This window comes from Thalassophryne amazonica, chromosome 4 (genome assembly GCF_902500255.1).
Source record: "Thalassophryne amazonica chromosome 4, fThaAma1.1, whole genome shotgun sequence".
NCBI classification, from domain to species: domain Eukaryota; kingdom Metazoa; phylum Chordata; class Actinopteri; order Batrachoidiformes; family Batrachoididae; genus Thalassophryne; species Thalassophryne amazonica.
Genome location: NC_047106.1, coordinates 10231125 through 10250535, shown reverse-complemented (window position 1 = coordinate 10250535; position 19411 = coordinate 10231125). Strand labels below are relative to the sequence as shown.

The 19411-nt window shown below is 44.0% G+C and overlaps 1 protein-coding gene across 2 annotated transcripts in view; it reads right to left on the bottom strand.

Annotated features, from left to right (window-relative positions):
• Window positions 1-1757: 1757 nt before the first annotated feature.
• Window positions 1758-19411, bottom strand: part of LOC117509392 (POU domain class 2-associating factor 1) — a 64297-nt gene continuing 46643 nt past the window's right edge. For both annotated transcript variants that reach the window (XM_034169061.1, XM_034169062.1), the window contains exons 3-5: window positions 8153-8192; window positions 7757-8049; window positions 1758-3230 (exon numbers count right to left, since the gene is read on the bottom strand). In XM_034169061.1, the coding sequence (XP_034024952.1) occupies window positions 2796-3230; window positions 7757-8049; window positions 8153-8192 (768 nt within the window). In that variant the 3' untranslated portion in view covers window positions 1758-2795. The remainder of the gene's footprint in view (window positions 3231-7756; window positions 8050-8152; window positions 8193-19411) is intronic.

The following is a 19411-nucleotide window of genomic DNA, read 5'->3' as shown; positions in this document are numbered from 1 at the left end:
ATTTGCACAAAAACAATAAAGTTTATCAGTTTGAACATTAAATATCTTGTCTTTGTGGTGTATTCAATTGAATATAGGGTGAAGAGGATTTGCAAATCATTGTATTCTGTTTTTATTTACATTTCACACAATGTCCCAACTTCATTGGAATTGGGGTTATATAATATTTGAGAGAAATAAGGCTGTGTGTGCACAGAAGAAATCTTTGAACTTTTGCTCTAATTTTTGAAAAAAGTTCCAAAAGAGTATGTGTTACTTTCACATTTTTATTGTATATGTTCTACAGACTTGCAACCTAATTTTCAAGCATCTGTTTTTTAAATAAAAATTACAGAAATGTCAGTACACCCCTGAGGATATGTTATAATTTTCCCACCAGCTTGTGATACCATCTCAGGGGTTGCCAGGTGTAGGACTTGACAGGTCAGATTCAACTCTGCATTAACGAGGACAGTTTTCCCCTCAGGGAAAACCTCAGACTTGGAGGATCTGACTGTTAAGAGCGAAGCACGAAGGGAAAGTCTTCAGTCCATGCATAGAAAATAAGGGTCCATGCCACCCTACTGGAATAAAAAGATGAAAGCAGTGGAAGACCTAAAACTCCTCAACAGGTTCACTTTAAAACAAGAATGTTTCAATCAATCAATCAATCAATTTTATTTATATAGCGCCAAATCACAACAAACAGTTGCCCCAAGGCGCTTTATATTGTAAGGCAAGGCCATACAATAATTATGTAAAAACCCCAATGGTCAAAACGACCCCGTGAGCAAGCACTTGACGACAGTGGGAAGGAAAAACTCTCTTTTAACAGGAAGAAGCCTCCAGCAGAACCAGGCTCAGGGAGGGGCAGTCTTCTGCTGGGACTGGTTGGGGCTGAGGGAGAGAACCAGGAAAAAGACATGCTGTGGAGGGGAGCAGAGATCGATCACTAATGATTAAATGCAGAGTGGTGCATACAGAGCAAAAAGAGAAAGAAACACTCAGTGCATCATGGGAACCCAGCAGTCTACGTCTATAGCAGCATAACTAAGGGATGGTTCAGGGTCACCTGATCCAGCCCTAACTATAAGCTTTAGCAAAAAGGAAAGTTTTAAGCCTAATCTTAAAAGTAGAGAGGGTGTCTTTCAGCAAATGACTGTTTTCAAACATGCAGAATTATTGGCATATTGGCAGCTTTATATGGTAACAAGAAGATTAACTGTAACTGAAAAAGTTCAGTATCAAACAAGCATGCAATACTGCAGTAGACATCTGGACACAGTTGAAGTAAAATACTAAATCATTAAAATGATTGATTGATTGATCACTCTGTTCTATTTAGCATACCAGAATACTTTACAGACAAATATACAAATACCAAATAATATTTGTTGCATTACACTGTTGCATTAAAAGTTCTTATTCAGCTTTTAGGAACATCTATTCAGAAAGAAATTTAAAAAATCTCCTTTCCCAGTAACACTTTACAAAAATGATGATTACTATCCACTATTGTTGAAATGTTTTAAAAGATTATTAAAAAATTAACATACGTAGAATGGGCATATGCTATAGTCCAGGGGTGGCCAAGTTCAGTCATCGAGAGCCACCTTCGTGACACTTTTAGTTGTCTCCCTGCTCCAACACACCTGAATCCAATGAAAGACTCGTTAGCAGACTTTTAATGAGCCTTTCATTGGATTTAGGTGTGTTGGAGCAGGGAGACAACTAAGAGTATCAGGAAGATGGCTCTCGAGGACCGAACTTGGCCACCCCTGCTATAGTCCTTCACTGTTTTTTTTTTTTAATTCTGCCAGTCCATGCCAGCAGGTGATAGAGAGCAATTGTGAATCAATTCACTGCAGTGAATCCTAAAAATGATATTGAATTATATGATATTGATATTGAATTGAGTTTTTCTTTTTACCACTGTCGCCTGTGTGCTTGCTCTGGGGGTTGGTAAGGTTAGACCTTACTTGTGTGAAGCATCTTGAGGCAATTTTGTTGTGATTTGGTGCTATATAAATGAAATAAAATGAATTGAATTTAATAAGTCCAAGAAAGGTAGAGATAGTTGTTAAAATGCTGATATCAACAAACAAATTTAGCAACTAAAGCCGCTTTCCTCACGTTCATGGATGTGCATCTCAGAAGATCACGGTCCATCACTGACACATTAACATTTAAAGATCTCAGTCAGCCATGAATCTGATCTAGCAAGAGGTTTGATGACATACTTGTACCATGTGACACGTGCTAAAGCAGCTGTGTCCAGTAAACCTCCAGGTGACATTGTGACATTTATGACAACCTTACAACGTAAATGGAAATGCAAGCTATTGCCAAAGCCTGGTCGCAATGAAAATAAGGTATTTTGAACTCTTTGTTTTAACCACTGTGGAATTTCCAAGACCATGCAATGATGACGACAAGGTTGAGAGGGTATCCACAATGAACCTGAAAGACATGGTTTCCTCGGATGAAAGTTAGTGGAGCTTTAGCATGCTAACAAAGCTTGTTAGCTGTGACAAAGTGGCATAATCTTCTATGATAATGTGACCAAATGGGTGCTGAGGAAGGAATTAGAAGCAGAAATACTTGCACAATGAAGTTCTTTTGGTGGCCCGACACAAAGGACACTAATCACTGCAATGTGGACCGTGTAAGATGTCTGTTGTAAAAGTTCTGTGGAAACTCACTGAAGCTTTTAATGGTGTCAGTTGCACCTCAATGTGATAAGCCTAAATTATTGTCCTGATAAATGCCGGTATTTTCTGTTTTCTGAAAACTTTCCACAAGTAAAATGGACTCCTTCAGTCACTGGCTAGAAAGAATGAGCTACTGTAAAAACTCTTGCACTCTTGTTCTTCTTCAGCATCCTTTTGATCCAGAAGTTTATCCAGCAGATTTGGTGATTCTGGTTCAATACCCGAATCATCATCCAGAGACTGTGCTTGTGTTTCACGGTTCAGTTGATGGTCTGAACATTGCGGGAGGTCCAGGATCTGGAGGTGAGAGTCAACACTCTGGGCCTCAAGTTGAGGGATCACGGTGGTCAAAGACATGGACAGAGGCATGTGAACCAGAGGTGTCCCAGGCAAGCTTGCAGACCCAGGTGTAAACTGGACTCCTGTACTGGACATAGTGGATATGGTGTTGAGGGGCTGGGCCCAGGGGAGGTACGTCATCCCTGAATCTTTAAGATCCATCTGTGGGAAGGAGGATGGTGCTGGAGCCATAGGTATGGTCTGCAAGGAAAACAATGATTGAAGCAAAACGGTTATTATATCCTTTGATAAAAGCATTATAGACAGACTGCAAGGAAACACACTTTACCCTTCAGAGTAAAAAAGGATCATAAGTGGGATCATGATATGCTTAAAAGAAAGATTAGAGCGCACTCGAGCATGTCCGAGTCAGTTCGCCCCCAAAGGTCCAGGTTGTTCACCTAATGTCAGTGCTCCATAGCATGTCTAGGCCAACTTACAGAGGTGGACTGGGGCCAGTTCTGCTGGAGTCTGATGCGATACGAGTGTGCTGTGATTGCTAACCACACCAGAGCATAGCAATAGTCTTCAGTTCTTTCAAGAGCATATCTGGCTCTCACCTTATTGGTGAATGTGAATCATTGTCAGAAGAATCAGAATCAAATTTATTGCCAAGTAAGTTCTCACATACAAGGAATTTGATCTGGTGTCACTGGTACATGTCAGGGTTTAGTGTTCTGAGGTGTGTTTTATTATGTAGTATTTTTGTTCTCATCATGTTCTGTGTAGTGTCTTCCTTTATCATTTTCTGCCTGGGCTTTTCTGTCACTGCTTCTCTTGTCTATCACCGGGTGCTTTGTAGTGGGCATTTCGCTCTGTGCTTCCACTCCATCACACCTGTTTCTCATCACCTGCTTGATACACCTTGTATTTAAACCTCACCTTGTTCACTTCCTCTCCGCCAGGTCATCATGCTTTTTTTTGCTTTTGCTTCCAGCCTTCTTTAGAGTCCTTGTTTTTGACTGTCCTGCTGTGTTTCTTGAACTTCCTGCCTGCTTCCTCGACCTTGCCCAAGCCTGATGTTTTTTGTACTGCTGCTTATTCTGGACTGCCTACCTGGTATACCGACCTTTGCAAGTATCTCCACTAAAGCCTTTAAAACATCAAACTCTGGTGTCTGTGTCCAACATTTGTGTCCAGGCGTTTCCGGGTTCAGATTCTGATAAATAAACAACAATAAAAAGAAAAGGAAAAAAAAATACTTCTGTAAGAAGTATTGGAGTAAAATAGACAAATGGGCAAAAAACTACACTCAACAAAAATATAAACGCAACACTTTTGGTTTTGCTCCCATTTTGTATGAGATGAACTCAAAGATCTAAAACTTTTTCCACATACACAATATCACCATTTCCCTCAAATATTGTTCACAAACCAGTCTAAATCTGTGATAGTGAGCACTTCTCCTTTGCTGAGATAATCCATCCCACCTCACAGGTGTGCCATACCAAGATGCTGATTAGACACCATGATTAGTGCACAGGTGTGCCTTAGACTGCCCACAATAAAAGGCCACTCTGAAAGGTGCAGTTTTATCACACAGCACAATGCCACAGATGTCGCAAGATTTGAGGGAGCGTGCAGTTGGCATGCTGACAGCAGGAATGTCAACCAGAGCTGTTGCTCGTGTATTGAATGTTCATGTCTCTACCATAAGCCGTCTCCAAAGTCGTTTCAGAGAATTTGGCAGTACATCCAACCAGCCTCACAACCGCAGACCACGTGTAACCACACCAGCCCAGGACCTCCACATCCAGCATGTTCACCTCCAAGATCGTCTGAGACCAGCCACTCGGACAGCTGCTGAAACAATCGGTTTGCATAACCAAAGAATTTCTGCACAAACTGTCAGAAACCGTCTCAGGGAAGCTCATCTGCATGCTCGGCGTCCTCATCGGTGTCTCGACCCGACTCCAGTTCGTCGTCGTAACCGACTTGAGTGGGCAAATGCTCACATTCGCTAGCGTTTGGCACGTTGGAGAGGTGTTCTCTTCACGGATGATGCGAAGGAGATGTGTTGCACTGCATGAAGCAAATGGTGGTCACACCAGATACTGACTGGTATCCCCCCCCCCCCCCCCCCAATAAAACAAAACTGCACCTTTCAGAGTGGCCTTTTATTGTGGGCAGTCTAAGGCACAGCTGTGCACTAATCATGGTGTCTAATCAGCATCTTGGTATGACACACCTGTGAAGTGGGATGGATTATCTCAGCAAAGGAGAAGTGCTCACTATCACAGATTTAGACTGGTTTGTGAACAATATTTGAGGGAAATGGTGATATTGTGTATGTGGAAAAAGTTTTAGATCTTTGAGTTCATCTCATACAAAATGGGAGCAAAACCAAAAGTGTTGCGTTTATATATGTTCACTGTCAAATACAACCCAAATTCCAATGAAGTTGGGACTCTGTGGGAAATGTAAATAAAAACAGAATACAATGATTTACAAATCCTCTTCAACTTATATTCAATTGAATACACCACAAAGGCAAGATATTTCATGTTCAAACTGGTAGACTTTTTTTGTTTTTGTGCAACACATTTCAAAAAAGCTGGCACAGTGGCAACAAAAGACTGGGAAAGCTGATGAATGCTCAAAGAACACTTGTTTGGAACATTCCACAGGTGAACAGGTTAACTGGAAACAGATGAGTGTCATGATTGGGTATACGTAAAAGAAGCATCCCCAAAAGGTTCAGCCATTCATAAGCAAAGATGGGGCAAGGATCATCACTTTGTGAAGAACTGCATGAAAAAATAGTCCAGCAGTTTAAGAACCATGTTTCTCAACATTCAGTTGCAAGGAATTTAGGGATTCCATCATCTACAGGCCATAATCAGAAGATTCAGAGAATCTGGAGAACTTTCTACATGTAAGCAGCAAGGCCGAAAACCAATGGTGAATGCCCGTGACCTTCGATCCCTCAGGTGGCACTGAGTTAAAAACCAACATTACTGTGTAAAGGATCTTACCGCATGGGCTCAGGAACACTTCAGAAAACCATTGTCAGTTAACACAGTTTGTCGCTACATCAACAAGTGCAAGTTAAAACTCTACCATGCAAAGTGAAAGCCATACATCAACAACATCCAGAAATGTCACCGCCTTCTCTGGGCCCAAACTCATTTGAAATGGACAGATGCAAAGTGGAAAAGTGTGCTGTGGTCTGATGAGTCCATATTTCAAATTGTTTTTGGAAATCATGGACGTTGTGTCCTCTGGACAAAAGAGGAAATAAAAAACATCCACATTGTTACCAGTGCAAAGTTCAAAAGCCATCATCTGTGATGGTATGGGGGTGTGTTAGTGCCCATGGCATGGACATCTTAAACATCTGTGATGGCACCATCAATGCTGAAAGGTACATCCAGGTTTTGGAGCAACACATGCTGCCATCCAAGCAATGTCTTTTTCAGGGACGTCCCTGATTATTTCAGCAAGACAATGCCAAGACACATTCTGCACGTGTTACAACAGCTTGGCTTCGTAGTAAAAGAGTGCAGGTACTAGACTGACCTGCCTGCAGTCCAGACCTGTCGCCCGTTGAAAATGTGTGGCACATTATGAAGCAAAAAATATGACAATGGAGACCCCGGACTGAACTTGTACATCACATAAGAATGGGAAAGAATTCCACCTACAAAGCTTCAACAGTGTCCTCAGTTCCCAAAAGCTTATTGAGTGTTGTTAGAAGGAAAGGTGATGTAACACAGTGGTAAACATATCACTGTCCCAGCTTTTTTGAAACATGTTGCAGGCATCCATTTCAAAATGAGCAAATATTTGCACAAAAACAATAAAGTTTATCAGTTTGAACATTAAATATCTTGTCTTTGTGGTGTATTCAGTTGAATATAGGTTGAACAGGATTTGCAAATCATTGTATTCTGTTTTTAATTTACATTTTACACAACATCCCAACTTCATTGGAATTGTGGTTGTATAACATAGCGGAATGGGACTGTGCAAGGAATGCAGCTGTACAGTACAGTCAGCAAGCAAAGCTCCAAAATGTTTCCTCATCATCTGCTTCCTGCATAAAAATCTTGGACATGCTTCACGATTGATTGATAAATCTTATTGTTTGACCTTGATGGTCTCTCACATGCCTGATATGATGAATTATGTAATGACTCAAAATAATCCATGACCTCAGTAACATTTATTGTCGACACTGGATGGAGGTGGAGGTTGTGAAGATAGGTCTGCAACCATGGCTTTCAATGGCCTTGAGAGAGTCTGGACTGGAGAAGGTCCTCTTCCCATTTCTGGATCTGCTGTCATTGTTTGAGACAACCTTCTTTGAAACTATATCTTGAATGTTCTTATTGTGACTGAAATACCATATTTTCTAGAGTATAAGTCACTTTTCTTGAAGTATTGTTTGAGGTCGTACAACTTAAATACTGAAAAATCACAACTTTATTAACAACAACAATAAAATAATACCTATTATATTGGGTGTTCCCAGGAATCATGGCATGAAACAAAATAAACTCCCATGAAAGAAACGCGAATAATCAAAAGTAAACTACAACAATTCACAAAAACCCCAAATTAAAGAATAAGCTAGAAAAAAACGTGCAACATACGCTGACCCTTTCATAACTAATTACTGTATTTACCAACTCTGACAATTCTCTTGAATATTTAATATACAAATGTTAAAATTCTGATCCATCGAAAAAGCTTCTCTACATGGGGGTGGGAGGAAGGTGACTCACCCCAAAATTAGTGAGCAGTGGCGTGTGGGTGTAGGTCAGCATGGTGTAGCTGGGGCAAAGGGTCGGCATGTACATGTCTGCTGTGAGAGCGGTGGTTCCTGGGTAGGCCAGTGCTTGAGCTGAGGGTTCCCGCTGGTTACCGTTTGGTGAGGTCCATGTTGGTACGGCAGGCTGCAGGCCGGGGTTAGTGGTAGGAGGCGGAGCTTTCCATCCCGCACACTGCAGCCCTCTATCATTACCTGAAGGCGACGTCTCAGCTGGCGAGCTAACAGGACCGTCAGACCCAAAGACGCCTGAATTACACAGAATTTATATTACAAACAGTTTGTCTCTGTGTGATAACCGTCAGAGCTGTCTGAGGACACACAAACAGACGACACCGGGGTGATCAGTTACCTTGTGTGTATAACGTCTGGTGGTTCTGATGGCCCGCATCCTGCAAAAAAAATACATCCGTTCAGACTGTGAGCCAGCAAGGTGAAATTCAGCAAACCCATAATTACACATTTATTCTGTTTCACAGCACAGCAACGCCATGATGATCTACAAATACACCGTATTTACGCTTGCACGGATCAAACCAGGTGTGAGGACTTAAGCTTATTCGATCTCCTGCATGTGTGTGTTTTTCAGCCACAAGCAACAATTTGTGGAATGAAAAATGAAACTTGTGTTCATGTCGGTTCTTGTGGAGTCAAAATGAAATGCAAGACACTTGGGAGGGTGTCAGCACTGAAACATGCAACGTTCAGATGATCACATCCCTTTGTGAATATTACAAAAACACGTCATTTACAGAGACATCCATAGAGTGTGTGACTGTGCTGTTGCATAATAATGACAAAACAGGTGTTGTTTTACCATAGCAACACACAAAACGATGGACTCAGGTCTCAGCCATGGAAATTTGTTGGGAACCTTCCAGATATAAATTTATATTTCATCAGAATGTTGAAGTTCAGTTCAGTTGTGTTTGCATCGTCAGGTCAGGGAGGGTTCAACCTGGAGGAACCACAAACAAATGGCAACTTGAGGAGACTTGGAGAAGTATCATTTGCATTGTGAGGGCTACAACATGTTGGTTGTGCACGCCAGTGAGGACCCCAGTTGCTGGGTAAGTCCAAGCACACGTCCACGTTTCATGTGGCTGTGGCACACTGATGGTGAGTTCACATACACGGGGATAGATAAGTTGTTTGCCTTGGTTTTGTGGTGCGGTGGATGCAGTGACACCAGCAGAAGCACATGCTCCCAGGCTCAACAGGTGGCACGCACGTCGCCGTACCCACTGAAAAACACAACTACCTTGAGTCCTGGATGGCAACTACCCAGGAAGAGAACTGGCCCTTCCTTATGGTTATATTTTTCATGTTCAAATGTTTGTATAGACACTGCTGGCTTTGCCAGGCAGTGACCTCCAATGTGCACACAGCATGTTTGAGGTCAAGTGGGATTCAACTGGGATGAGCATCAACACCTCCAAATCTGACACCCTCATCCTCTGTCAGAAAAGGGTGATTGTCCCTTCTGCCCCAATGGGAGGAGATAGACATTGCCACAATCATTCTAACAACCTCATTCTCTGATGTTTATATGGGGAGGTGATGGTGTAGTGCTTAAGGTGTTGGGCTTGACTCCAGAAGATCATGGGTTCAAATCCGCGCCTGACTGGAAAATCACTAGGGCCCTCGGGCAAGGCCTTTAATCCCCTATTGGTCCCGGTGTGTAGTGAGCACCTTGTATGGCAGCACCCTGACATCGGGGTGAATGTGAGGCATAATTGTAAAGCGCTTTGAGCGTCTGATGCAGATGGAAAAGCGCTACATAAATGCAGTCCATGTTTTATAGACGCTTTACCAGACCCTAGCGGTAAAGATAAAGAAAGAGCTGAGTATCGGCCAGAAGGCAAGACTCAATTTACGCTATCCTCACATATGGTCATGAACTTCGCGTTAGGGCCCCTTCACACGTGCAAATACGTACAGCTCAGGGCGTCTCATGGCGGTAGAGTTCGTATGAGTGCACCATGAAACATCACGCCAACAGGCAGGCGTGCACGATTCCGGTGCAACTGTAAAGCACGTGGTGTCTTTCGAGCAGGAACACAGTGCAAGGTGCTGCAGCTGCTCATACTGTGTTCCATGGGACGAGCTGCACCACATCACACCGCTGAAGTGGAGGAAAATGAAATAAAAAAACAGCTCTATAATTAGTGAATATCACTGGGTTGATATAAATAATACATAAAAGGGACGCAATACAGAAGCCCGTGGTTAAATAACCCTGGTTAAATTAAAAAAGAAAAATGCCACTCATGAGATTTGAACCCACACACTCTGATTACCAGATGGAAACTTTACCACTGCACTACAATCACTGTCTTGTAACAGAAGCGTGAAGTGGAAAAAAAAATCAACAAGAAGGTAAACGTATTTTCTAAAAAAGAAAAAAAGTGCTGTGATAACTGAGCAAACGGCGTTTGGTACGACACATTTCTGCTGATATGTGACTGAAAGCGGCATATTGGTCATACTGTTGGATTGTCCCGGTCCTGCGGCATGCTGCTCACGGCCCGACGCATGTCCTGTCAGAAGTAACATTCAGATCACCTGTTGCATGTCCAAACAGACTGACGGCCTGTTTCTCCTCCCATCACAAAAGTGATACATTTTTATGTATTTCCACAAAAGCACACACACCCACGAGTGTCTGTCAAAACACAGGACGTGTGCTGCGGCTGTGATGTCCAGAACCAGAGATGTCCCAGCAGCTGTGGGCAGCCAGCCACGCCCCCTGTCCTGTCAGCGGACAGACCAAGATGTCACTCTGTGATTGGATGAGAGATGCCTCATTTTCCGGGGGGGGGACCACATGCCACATGTGCACTCGGCAACTTCACAGTCGTGGGACACTTAGAAAATGTGTGGCCATTCGTACTATTAACACGAAAACAGTCAGCAGACGATCACTGTCGAGTTGGCAGTGAAATTTGTCTAAGTGCCATGTGAGCGGTGTTAGATGTTCATTGGTGTTTCCTGGAATTTGGCTGACACGTGCTGTGAGAGGGTTGGATGGGCTCTCACAGTGCACACTCTGTCTCGCAGACGCTTCTGTGTGCAAATAATTGTAGCAACAGGTGTACGAGGCTTTGGAGGCAGCTACGATTCCACGTGTTTTGCACACGATTCCTGCTTCATGTGCACTTTATGCACAAATCGACCAAATTTGCACTATGTGTGAAGGGGCCCTAATGACTGAAAGAATAAGGTTGGGGGATGGAAGCATCAGAAATGACATTTCTCTGTTGGGTATCTGGGTTTACACTCCTGGACAGGGTGAGACATTCATTTGTCCCGGAGCATCTCTGAGTAGAGTTGATGCTTCTTCACTTTGAAAGGAGCCAGCTGAGGTGGTTTGGGTGATGATGCACCCCTGGCTGTCTTCCTAGGGAGGTCTTCTAGGCATGTCCAGACGGGAGGGGGCCCTGGGGGAAGGCCCAGGAGATGGTGGAGGAATTATATACTACTAATACTCAGTGCTGCGTGACCACCCCAACTTAGGGGTGCATATTTGCACATTTGACACTGTTGCAAATGTGCTAAGAAGTACTCCTACACAAGTTTTCAAATCTGGATTTTTTTTTTTTTTGTGTGAACAAATTCAATGTTGACTGGGGTCACGAAAAAGAGGAAGTTCTCTTAAAGGCTTAAAAACGTCAATGTGTACTGTTTGTGTCACGGCCCGTGGGACATTTTTGCTGCAAATAAGGCAAATGACCTCGGCACAGTGATAGTCTGGTTATCATTGGGTGTGTATAGTCTGTTTGTCATGCACAACAATGAACATACTGTACAGCTTCAGAGAATATGGATCATGGAATTTTTAGACGAATAAAAAGTCAAATATTTCATGAACCCAAAATGGGAAGTTAGAATCCACAAAGAAGTACCACTGACAGTTGGTGCCGCTGTGCAGGTTCTGCCTCGACACAATCAGTAGCCAAAGGCTGCAGCAAGGCACCAGACACCTTGAAGGCTGCAGAGGGACCCGAGCAGGTCAAAGGTCAGATCAGCATGCAACAACAGGAAAGAGGCTGAATACCTGTGAGGTCACCTTTAACATTCCCTTGCGTTTTCCACATGCATCCACTTTGTACTTGATTAAAGTACTGTTACAGTACGAGACGGACCTCACTAAAAACTAATTCAACAAACCTTCACTGCATGTGCAGCTTTTGTGATGACTAATTACAGCCAAGTCAGAGCTGCACAAACATCTCAGCTACCTCCCCGAGGACAGATGAATCCAATGTTTTCTTTGTGTATTTTGTTCAATATGATGGCAAAGTTTTTCTCATGATGACTTGTTAAATAAACTTTATTCATCCTCAGATTTCTTTTTAAATCTGCTGATCAGAATTTTGGCTCTCTGTTGGGACTGTTTACACAGAGACTGCTACCTGCTGCTTTGGACTTGAACTAACAGTCTTTTTCAAGACTTTTTTACTTTTTTACCTTTTTACTTTTTTTTTACTTTTTTACTGTGCTCCAACGCCTAAGGAAGACCTCTAACGGTCGAAACATCGCGACGGAGCACTTTTATCAGCTAAATTTCATTAGCGTTGGCAGGCTAACTAGCTTGCTAACGCTTTCGTTTTTATTATTTTATTTTTTTTATTTTTATTTTATTTTAGCACCATTGTCGTGCGTTCGCTGTTGTCGTGCGTTGCCTGTGCTGCTTCATGGCCTGTTTGGTGCCTTGATTGGGGCACTCCTTCTGCTGAATCACCTCTGGATTATTTACACATTATTCACTTTGTGTGTTTTCGGGAATCCGCTGGCTTAGCGCAGCTACTAGCTCTTAGCCGATTTAGCATGGCGGCTTCTCCTGTCTCTCCCGTACTTTTCTGCTCTGGGTGTGAAATGTTTAGTTATTCCTCGGCCTCCTTTAGCAGTAACGGTACTTGTAATAAGTGCAGCTTATTCGTAGCTTTGGAGGCCAGGCTGGGCGAATTGGAGACTCGGCTCCGCACCGTGGAAAATTCTACAGCTAGCCAGGCCCCTGTAGTCGGTGCGGACCAAGGTAGCTTAGCCGCCGTTAGTTCCCCCCTGGCAGATCCCGTGCAGTCGGGAAAGCAGGCCGACTGGGTGACTGTGAGGAGGAAGCGTAGCTCTAAACAGAAGCCCCGTGTACACCGTCAACCCGTTCACATCTCTAACCGTTTTTCCCCACTCGACGATACACTCGCCGAGGATCAAACTCTGGTTATTGGCGACTCTGTTTTGAGAAATGTGAAGTTAGCGACACCAGCAACCATTGTCAATTGTCTTCCGGGGGCCAGAGCAGGTGACATCGAAGGACATTTGAAATTGCTGGCTAAGGCTAAGTGTAAATTTGGTAAGACTGTAATTCACGTCGGCAGTAATGACACTTGGTTACGCCAATCGGAGGTCACTAAAATTAACATTAAATCGGTGTGTAACTTTGCAAAAACAATGTCGGACTCTGTTGTTTTCTCTGGGCCCCTCCCCAATCAGACCGGGAGTGACATGTTTAGCCGCATGTTCTCCTTGAATTGCTGGCTGTCTGAGTGGTGTCCAAAAAATGAGGTGGGCTTCATTGATAATTGGCAAAGCTTCTGGGGAAAACCTGGTCTTGTTAGGAGAGACGGCATCCATCCCACTTTAGAGGGAGCAGCTCTCATTTCTAGAAATCTGGCCAATTTTTTTGGATCCTCCAAACTGTGACTGTCTAGCGTTGGGACCAGGAGGCAGAGCTGTGGTCTTATACACCTCTCTGCAGCTTCTCTCCCCCTGCCATCCCCTCATTACCCCATCCCCGTAGAGACGGTGCCTGCTCCCAGACCACCAATAACCAGCAAAAATCTATTTAAGCATAAAAATTAAAAAAGAAAAAATAATATAGCACCTTCAATTGCACCACAGACTAAAACAGTTAAATGTGGTCTATTAAACATTAGGTCTCTCTCTTCTAAGTCCCTGTTGGTAAATGATATAATAATTGATCAACGTATTGATTTATTCTGCCTAACAGAAACTTGGTTACAGCAGGATGAATATGTTAGTTTAAATGAGTCAACACCCCCGAGTCACACTAACTGTCAGAATGCTTGTAGCACGGGCCGTGGCGGAGGATTAGCAGCAATCTTCCATTCCAGCTTATTAATTAATCAAAAACCTAGACAGAGCTTTAATTCATTTGAAACCTTGTCTCTTAGTCTTGTCCATCCATATTGGAAGTCCCAAAAACCAGTTTTATTTGTTATTATCTATCGTCCACCTGGTCGTTACTGTGAGTTTCTCTGTGAATTTTCAGACCTTTTGTCTGACTTAGTGCTTAGCTCAGATAAGATAATTATAGTGGGCGATTTTAACATCCACACAGATGCTGAGAATGACAGCCTCAACACTGCATTTAATCTATTATTAGACTCTATCGGCTTTGCTCAAAAAGTAAATGAGTCCACCCACCACTTTAATCATATTTTAGATCTTGTTCTGACTTATGGTATGGAAATAGAAGACTTAACAGTATTCCCTGAAAACTCCCTTCTGTCTGATCATTTTTTAATAACATTTACATTTACCCTGATGGACTACCCAGCAGTGGGGAATAAGTTTCATTACACTAGAAGTCTTTCAGAAAGCGCTGTAACTAGGTTTAAGGATATGATTCCTTCTTTATGTTCTCTAATGTCATATACCAACACAGAGCAGAGTAGCTACCTAAACTCTGTAAGGGAGTTAGAGTATCTCGTCAATAGTTTTACATCCTCATTGAAGACAACTTTGGATGCTGTAGCTCCTCTGAAAAAGAGAGCTTTAAATCAGAAGTGTCTGACTCCGTGGTATAACTCACAAACTCGTAGCTTAAAGCAGATAACCCGTAAGTTGGAGAGGAAATGGCGTCGCACTAATTTAGAAGATCTTCACTTAGCCTGGAAAAAGAGTTTGTTGCTCTATAAAAAAGCCCTCCGTAAAGCTAGGACATCTTTCTACTCATCACTAATTGAAGAAAATAAGAACAACCCCAGGTTTCTTTTCAGCACTGTAGCCAGGCTGACAAAGAGTCAGAGCTCTATTGAGCTGAGTATTCCATTAACTTTAACTAGTAATGACTTCATGACTTTCTTTGCTAACAAAATTTTGACTATTAGAGAAAAAATTACTCATAACCATCCCAAAGATGTATCGTTATCTTTGGTTGCTTTCAGTGATGCCGGTATTTGGTTAGACTCTTTCTCTCTGATTGTTCTGTCTGAGTTATTTTCATTAGTTACTTCATCCAAACCATCAACATGTTTATTAGACCCCATTCCTGCCAGGCTGCTCAAGGAAGTCCTACCATTATTTAATGCTTCAATCTTAAATATGATCAATCTATCTTTGTTAGTTGGTTATGTACCACAGGCCTTTAAGGTGGCAGTAATTAAACCATTACTTAAAAAGCCATCACTTGACCCAGCTATCTTAGTTAATTATAGGCCAATCTCCAACCTTCCTTTTCTCTCAAAGATTCTTGAGAGGGTAGATGTAAAACAGCTAACTGATCACCTGCAGAGGAATGGTCTATTTGAAGAGTTTCAGTCAGGTTTTAGAATTCATCATAGTACAGAAACAGCATTAGTGAAGGTTACAAATGATCTTCTTATGGCTTCGGACAGTGGACTTATCTCTGTGCTTGTTCTGTTGGACCTCAGTGCTGCTTTTGATACTGTTGACCATAAAATTTTATTACAGAGATTAGAGCATGTCATAGGTATTAAAGGCACTGCGCTGCGGTGGTTTGAATCATATTTGTCTAATAGATTACAGTTTGTTCATGTAAATGGGGAATCTTCTTCACAGACTAAAGTTAATTATGGAGTTCCACAAGGTTCTGTGCTAGGACCAATTTTATTCACTTTATACATGCTTCCCTTGGGCAGTATTATTAGACGGTATTGCTTAAATTTTCATTGTTACGCAGATGATACCCAGCTTTATCTATCCATGAAGCCAGAGGATACACACCAATTAGCTAAACTGCAGGATTGTCTTACAGACATAAAGACATGGATGACCTCTAATTTCCTGCTTTTAAACTCAGATAAAACTGAAGTTATTGTACTTGGCCCCACAAATCTTAGAAGCATGGTGTCTAACCAGATCGTTACTCTGGATGGCATTTCCCTGATCTCTAGTAATACTGTGAGAAATCTTGGAGTTATTTTTGATCAGGATATGTCATTCAAAGCGCATATTAAACAAATATGTAGGACTGCCTTTTTGCATTTACGCAATATCTCTAAAATCAGAAAGGTCTTGTCTCTGAGTGATGCTGAAAAACTAATTCATGCATTTATTTCCTCTAGGCTGGACTATTGTAATTCATTATTATCAGATTGTCCTAAAAGTTCCCTAAAAAGCCTTCAGTTGGTTCAGAATGCTGCAGCTAGAGTACTGACGGGGACTAGCAGGAGAGAGCATATCTCACCCGTGTTGGCCTCTCTTCATTGGCTTCCTGTTAATTCTAGAATAGAATTTAAAATTCTTCTTCTTACTTATAAGGTTTTGAATAATCAGGTCCCATCTTATCTTAGGGACCTCGTAGTATCATATTACCCCATTAGAGCGCTTCGCTCTCAGACTGCGGGCTTACTTGTAGTTCCTAGGGTTTGTAAGAGTAGAATGGGAGGCAGAGCCTTCAGCTTTCAGGCTCCTCTCCTGTGGAACCAGCTCCCAATTCAGATCAGGGAGACAGATACCCTCTCTACTTTTAAGATTGGCTTAAAACTTTCCTTTTCGCTAAGGCTTATAGTTAGGGCTGGATCGGGTGACCCTGGACCATCCCTTGGTTATGTTGCTTTAGACGTAGACTGTGGGGGGGTTCCCATGATGCACTGTTTCTTTCTCTTTTTGCTCCGTATGCATCACTCTGCATTTAATCATTAGTGATCGATCTCTGCCCCCCTTCTCGGCATGTCTTTTTCCTGGTTCTTTCCCTCAGCCCCAACCAGTCTCAGCAGAAGACTGCCCCTCCCTGAGCCTGGTTCTGCTGGAGGTTTCTTCCTGTTAAAAGGGAGTTTTTCCTTCCCACTGTGGCCAAGTGCTTGCTCATAGGGGGTCGCTTTGACCGTTGGGGTTTTTCATAATTATTGTATGGCCTTGCCTTGCAATATGGAGCGCCTTGGGGCAACTGTTTGTTGTGATTTGGCGCTATATAAGAAAAAAGTTGATTGATTGATTGATTTTTAATATCAGTAATTGTTGTGTGGGCCGCTGAAGAGGAGGTACTACTGGCCCACCACCACAAGATGGCGCCCTGCTTGAAGTGCGGGCTTCAAGCACGAGAGGGCGTCGGAGCGACCGGGAGTGACAGCTGTCACTCATCATCCTGTACCAGCTGTCACTCATCCACTACTTAACACCATCACCATAAAGGCCGGACTGCAACTCCACCTCCCCACCGAGAAAGCAGCTACCATTCAGGTAACTTCTCTGCTGAATCTAAAAACCTTGTGTAATAGTCTGATCTCATTTGCAGCCGTTTTCCTGTGACGGTGTCCTTATTCTGCAGTATTGGTGTTTGGTGTGGACTGCGACGGCTTCGCCTCACACCCCAAACCAGATAAGTGGTTAAACAGGAGCTGCACGAGTGTGTGATTGGAGGTGGAGGTGCTCCCTCCTTAAAGAACACAGACTGTGGGATTACTGAGTGTGCGAACTCACACTCATCAATACTGTTTCTGTTCTCTGCCAGCAGTACCGGGTCTGACTGCTGAAGACAGTGGCCACCTGGGGTGCAGGGCTTGACGGCTCCGGTGTTCTTCAGATCCATTGGTGGTGGAAGCTGTGTGGGATCCGGCTCTTCTTTCACCAGACGTCTTCTATCTTCGAGCCTGCCCACACGTCACCTTGTGTATAATTGACATTCCACCATATTGTTATTGTCTGTACTTCGTTGTGCGATTCACAACATTAAATTGTTACTTTTTGGCTTATCCATTGTCCGTTCATTAACGCCCCCTGTTGTGGGTCCGTGTCACGACACTTTCAGAACAGGATTTCTCGGCCAGCGTCATGGATCCCGAGGGGCATCAACCATCGCTTGAACAGCCAATGGAAGAGCAAGGTGCACAGGTGCCAGCAGGAGGCGTGTTAGGTGAGCTGCAGCACATCTTAACCACTTTTACTGCTCGGTTGGACTTAGTTACCGAGCAGAGCATTGTTCTCGATCGAAGGATGGAGGCTCTCACCGCCCAGGTGGAAGCGCATGCTCAGGGCGCCGCTGCAGCACCTCCTCCTGCTGACCGAATGCCAGAGACAGACATTCCACTGGTCGTTCAACGAACCACCCCACCTTCCCCTGAAGCGTACATAAGCCCTCCGGAGCCGTACGGAGGCTGTGTGGAGACGTGCACGGAGTTCTTGAGGCAGTGCTCGCTCGTCTTTTCACAGCGTCCCGTCATGTACGTGTCAGACGCTAGCTTACGGTGGCTTACGTTATAAACCTGCTTCGAGGAGAGGCACGCGCCTGGGCTACGGCGCTCTGGGAGCAGAATTCAGTGCTCCTAACAATTTACACTGAGTTTGTGAGGGAGTTCCGACAGGTGTTCGACCACCCTCATAGAGGCGAGACCGCTTCAAGCGTGCTGCTGTCGATGAGACAGGGGTGTCGAAGCGCAGCGAAGTATGCAGTCGACTTCAGCATCGCGGCAGCGTGAGCCGGCTGTAATGCTGTTGCGCTCCGCTCCGCCTTTGTAAACGGACTGTCTCTGGTCCTTAAGGAGCACCTGGTGGCGAAGGACGAGCCGCGGGATTTAGACGGGCTTATCGACCTGGTTATACGGTTAGACAACCGATTAACAGAACACCGATGGGAGCGAGACGAAGGGCGTGGTCAGGCACAAGCCGTCCCTCTTCCTCCCGGGTCCGAAAGGGAGCCGACTTCCCCACACTCCACAGCCAGGGCTCTCCACGTGACGACAGCTCCCCCTGCTGACGTTGCTATGGAAATGAGCAGGGCCAAAAAGCGACCAGATCAGAGACAAAGGAGGCTGATCTGTGGAGAGTGTTTTCTCTGCAGCTCAACCGAGCACACTCAGAGAGAATGCCCCAAACAGTCAAAACAGCAGCACTCGTCCTTAGAGACCGGGCTAAGGGTGGGTCACAACACCCACGTGGGGAGACCCCGAAAATCTGCACATATCCCAGTCACGATCCTGAGTGGGGATCTAACCCTTCACGCCCCAGCACTGGTGGACACGGGGTCGGAGGGGAATCTGCTGGATAGCAGATGGGCAAAGGAGGTTGGGCTCCCTCTAGTGGCCTTACCGTCATCATTGTCGGTGCAGGCACTAGATGGCACCCTTCTTCCACTAATCACACACCAGACACAGCCAGTGACATTGGTGGTGTCTGGGAATCACAGGGAGGAGATTGTGTTTTATGTAACACCTTCTACCTCCCGAGTGATTTTGGGCTTTCCATGGGTGTTAAAACACAATCCCCGGATTGATTGGCCGTCTGGGGTTGTGGTTCAGTGGAGTGAAACCTGCCACCGGGAGTGTTTAGGATCCTCGGTTCCACCCGGTGTGACAGCTAAGGAGGAGGTTTTAGTCCCCCCCAATCTGGCGGCGGTGCCAGCCGAGTA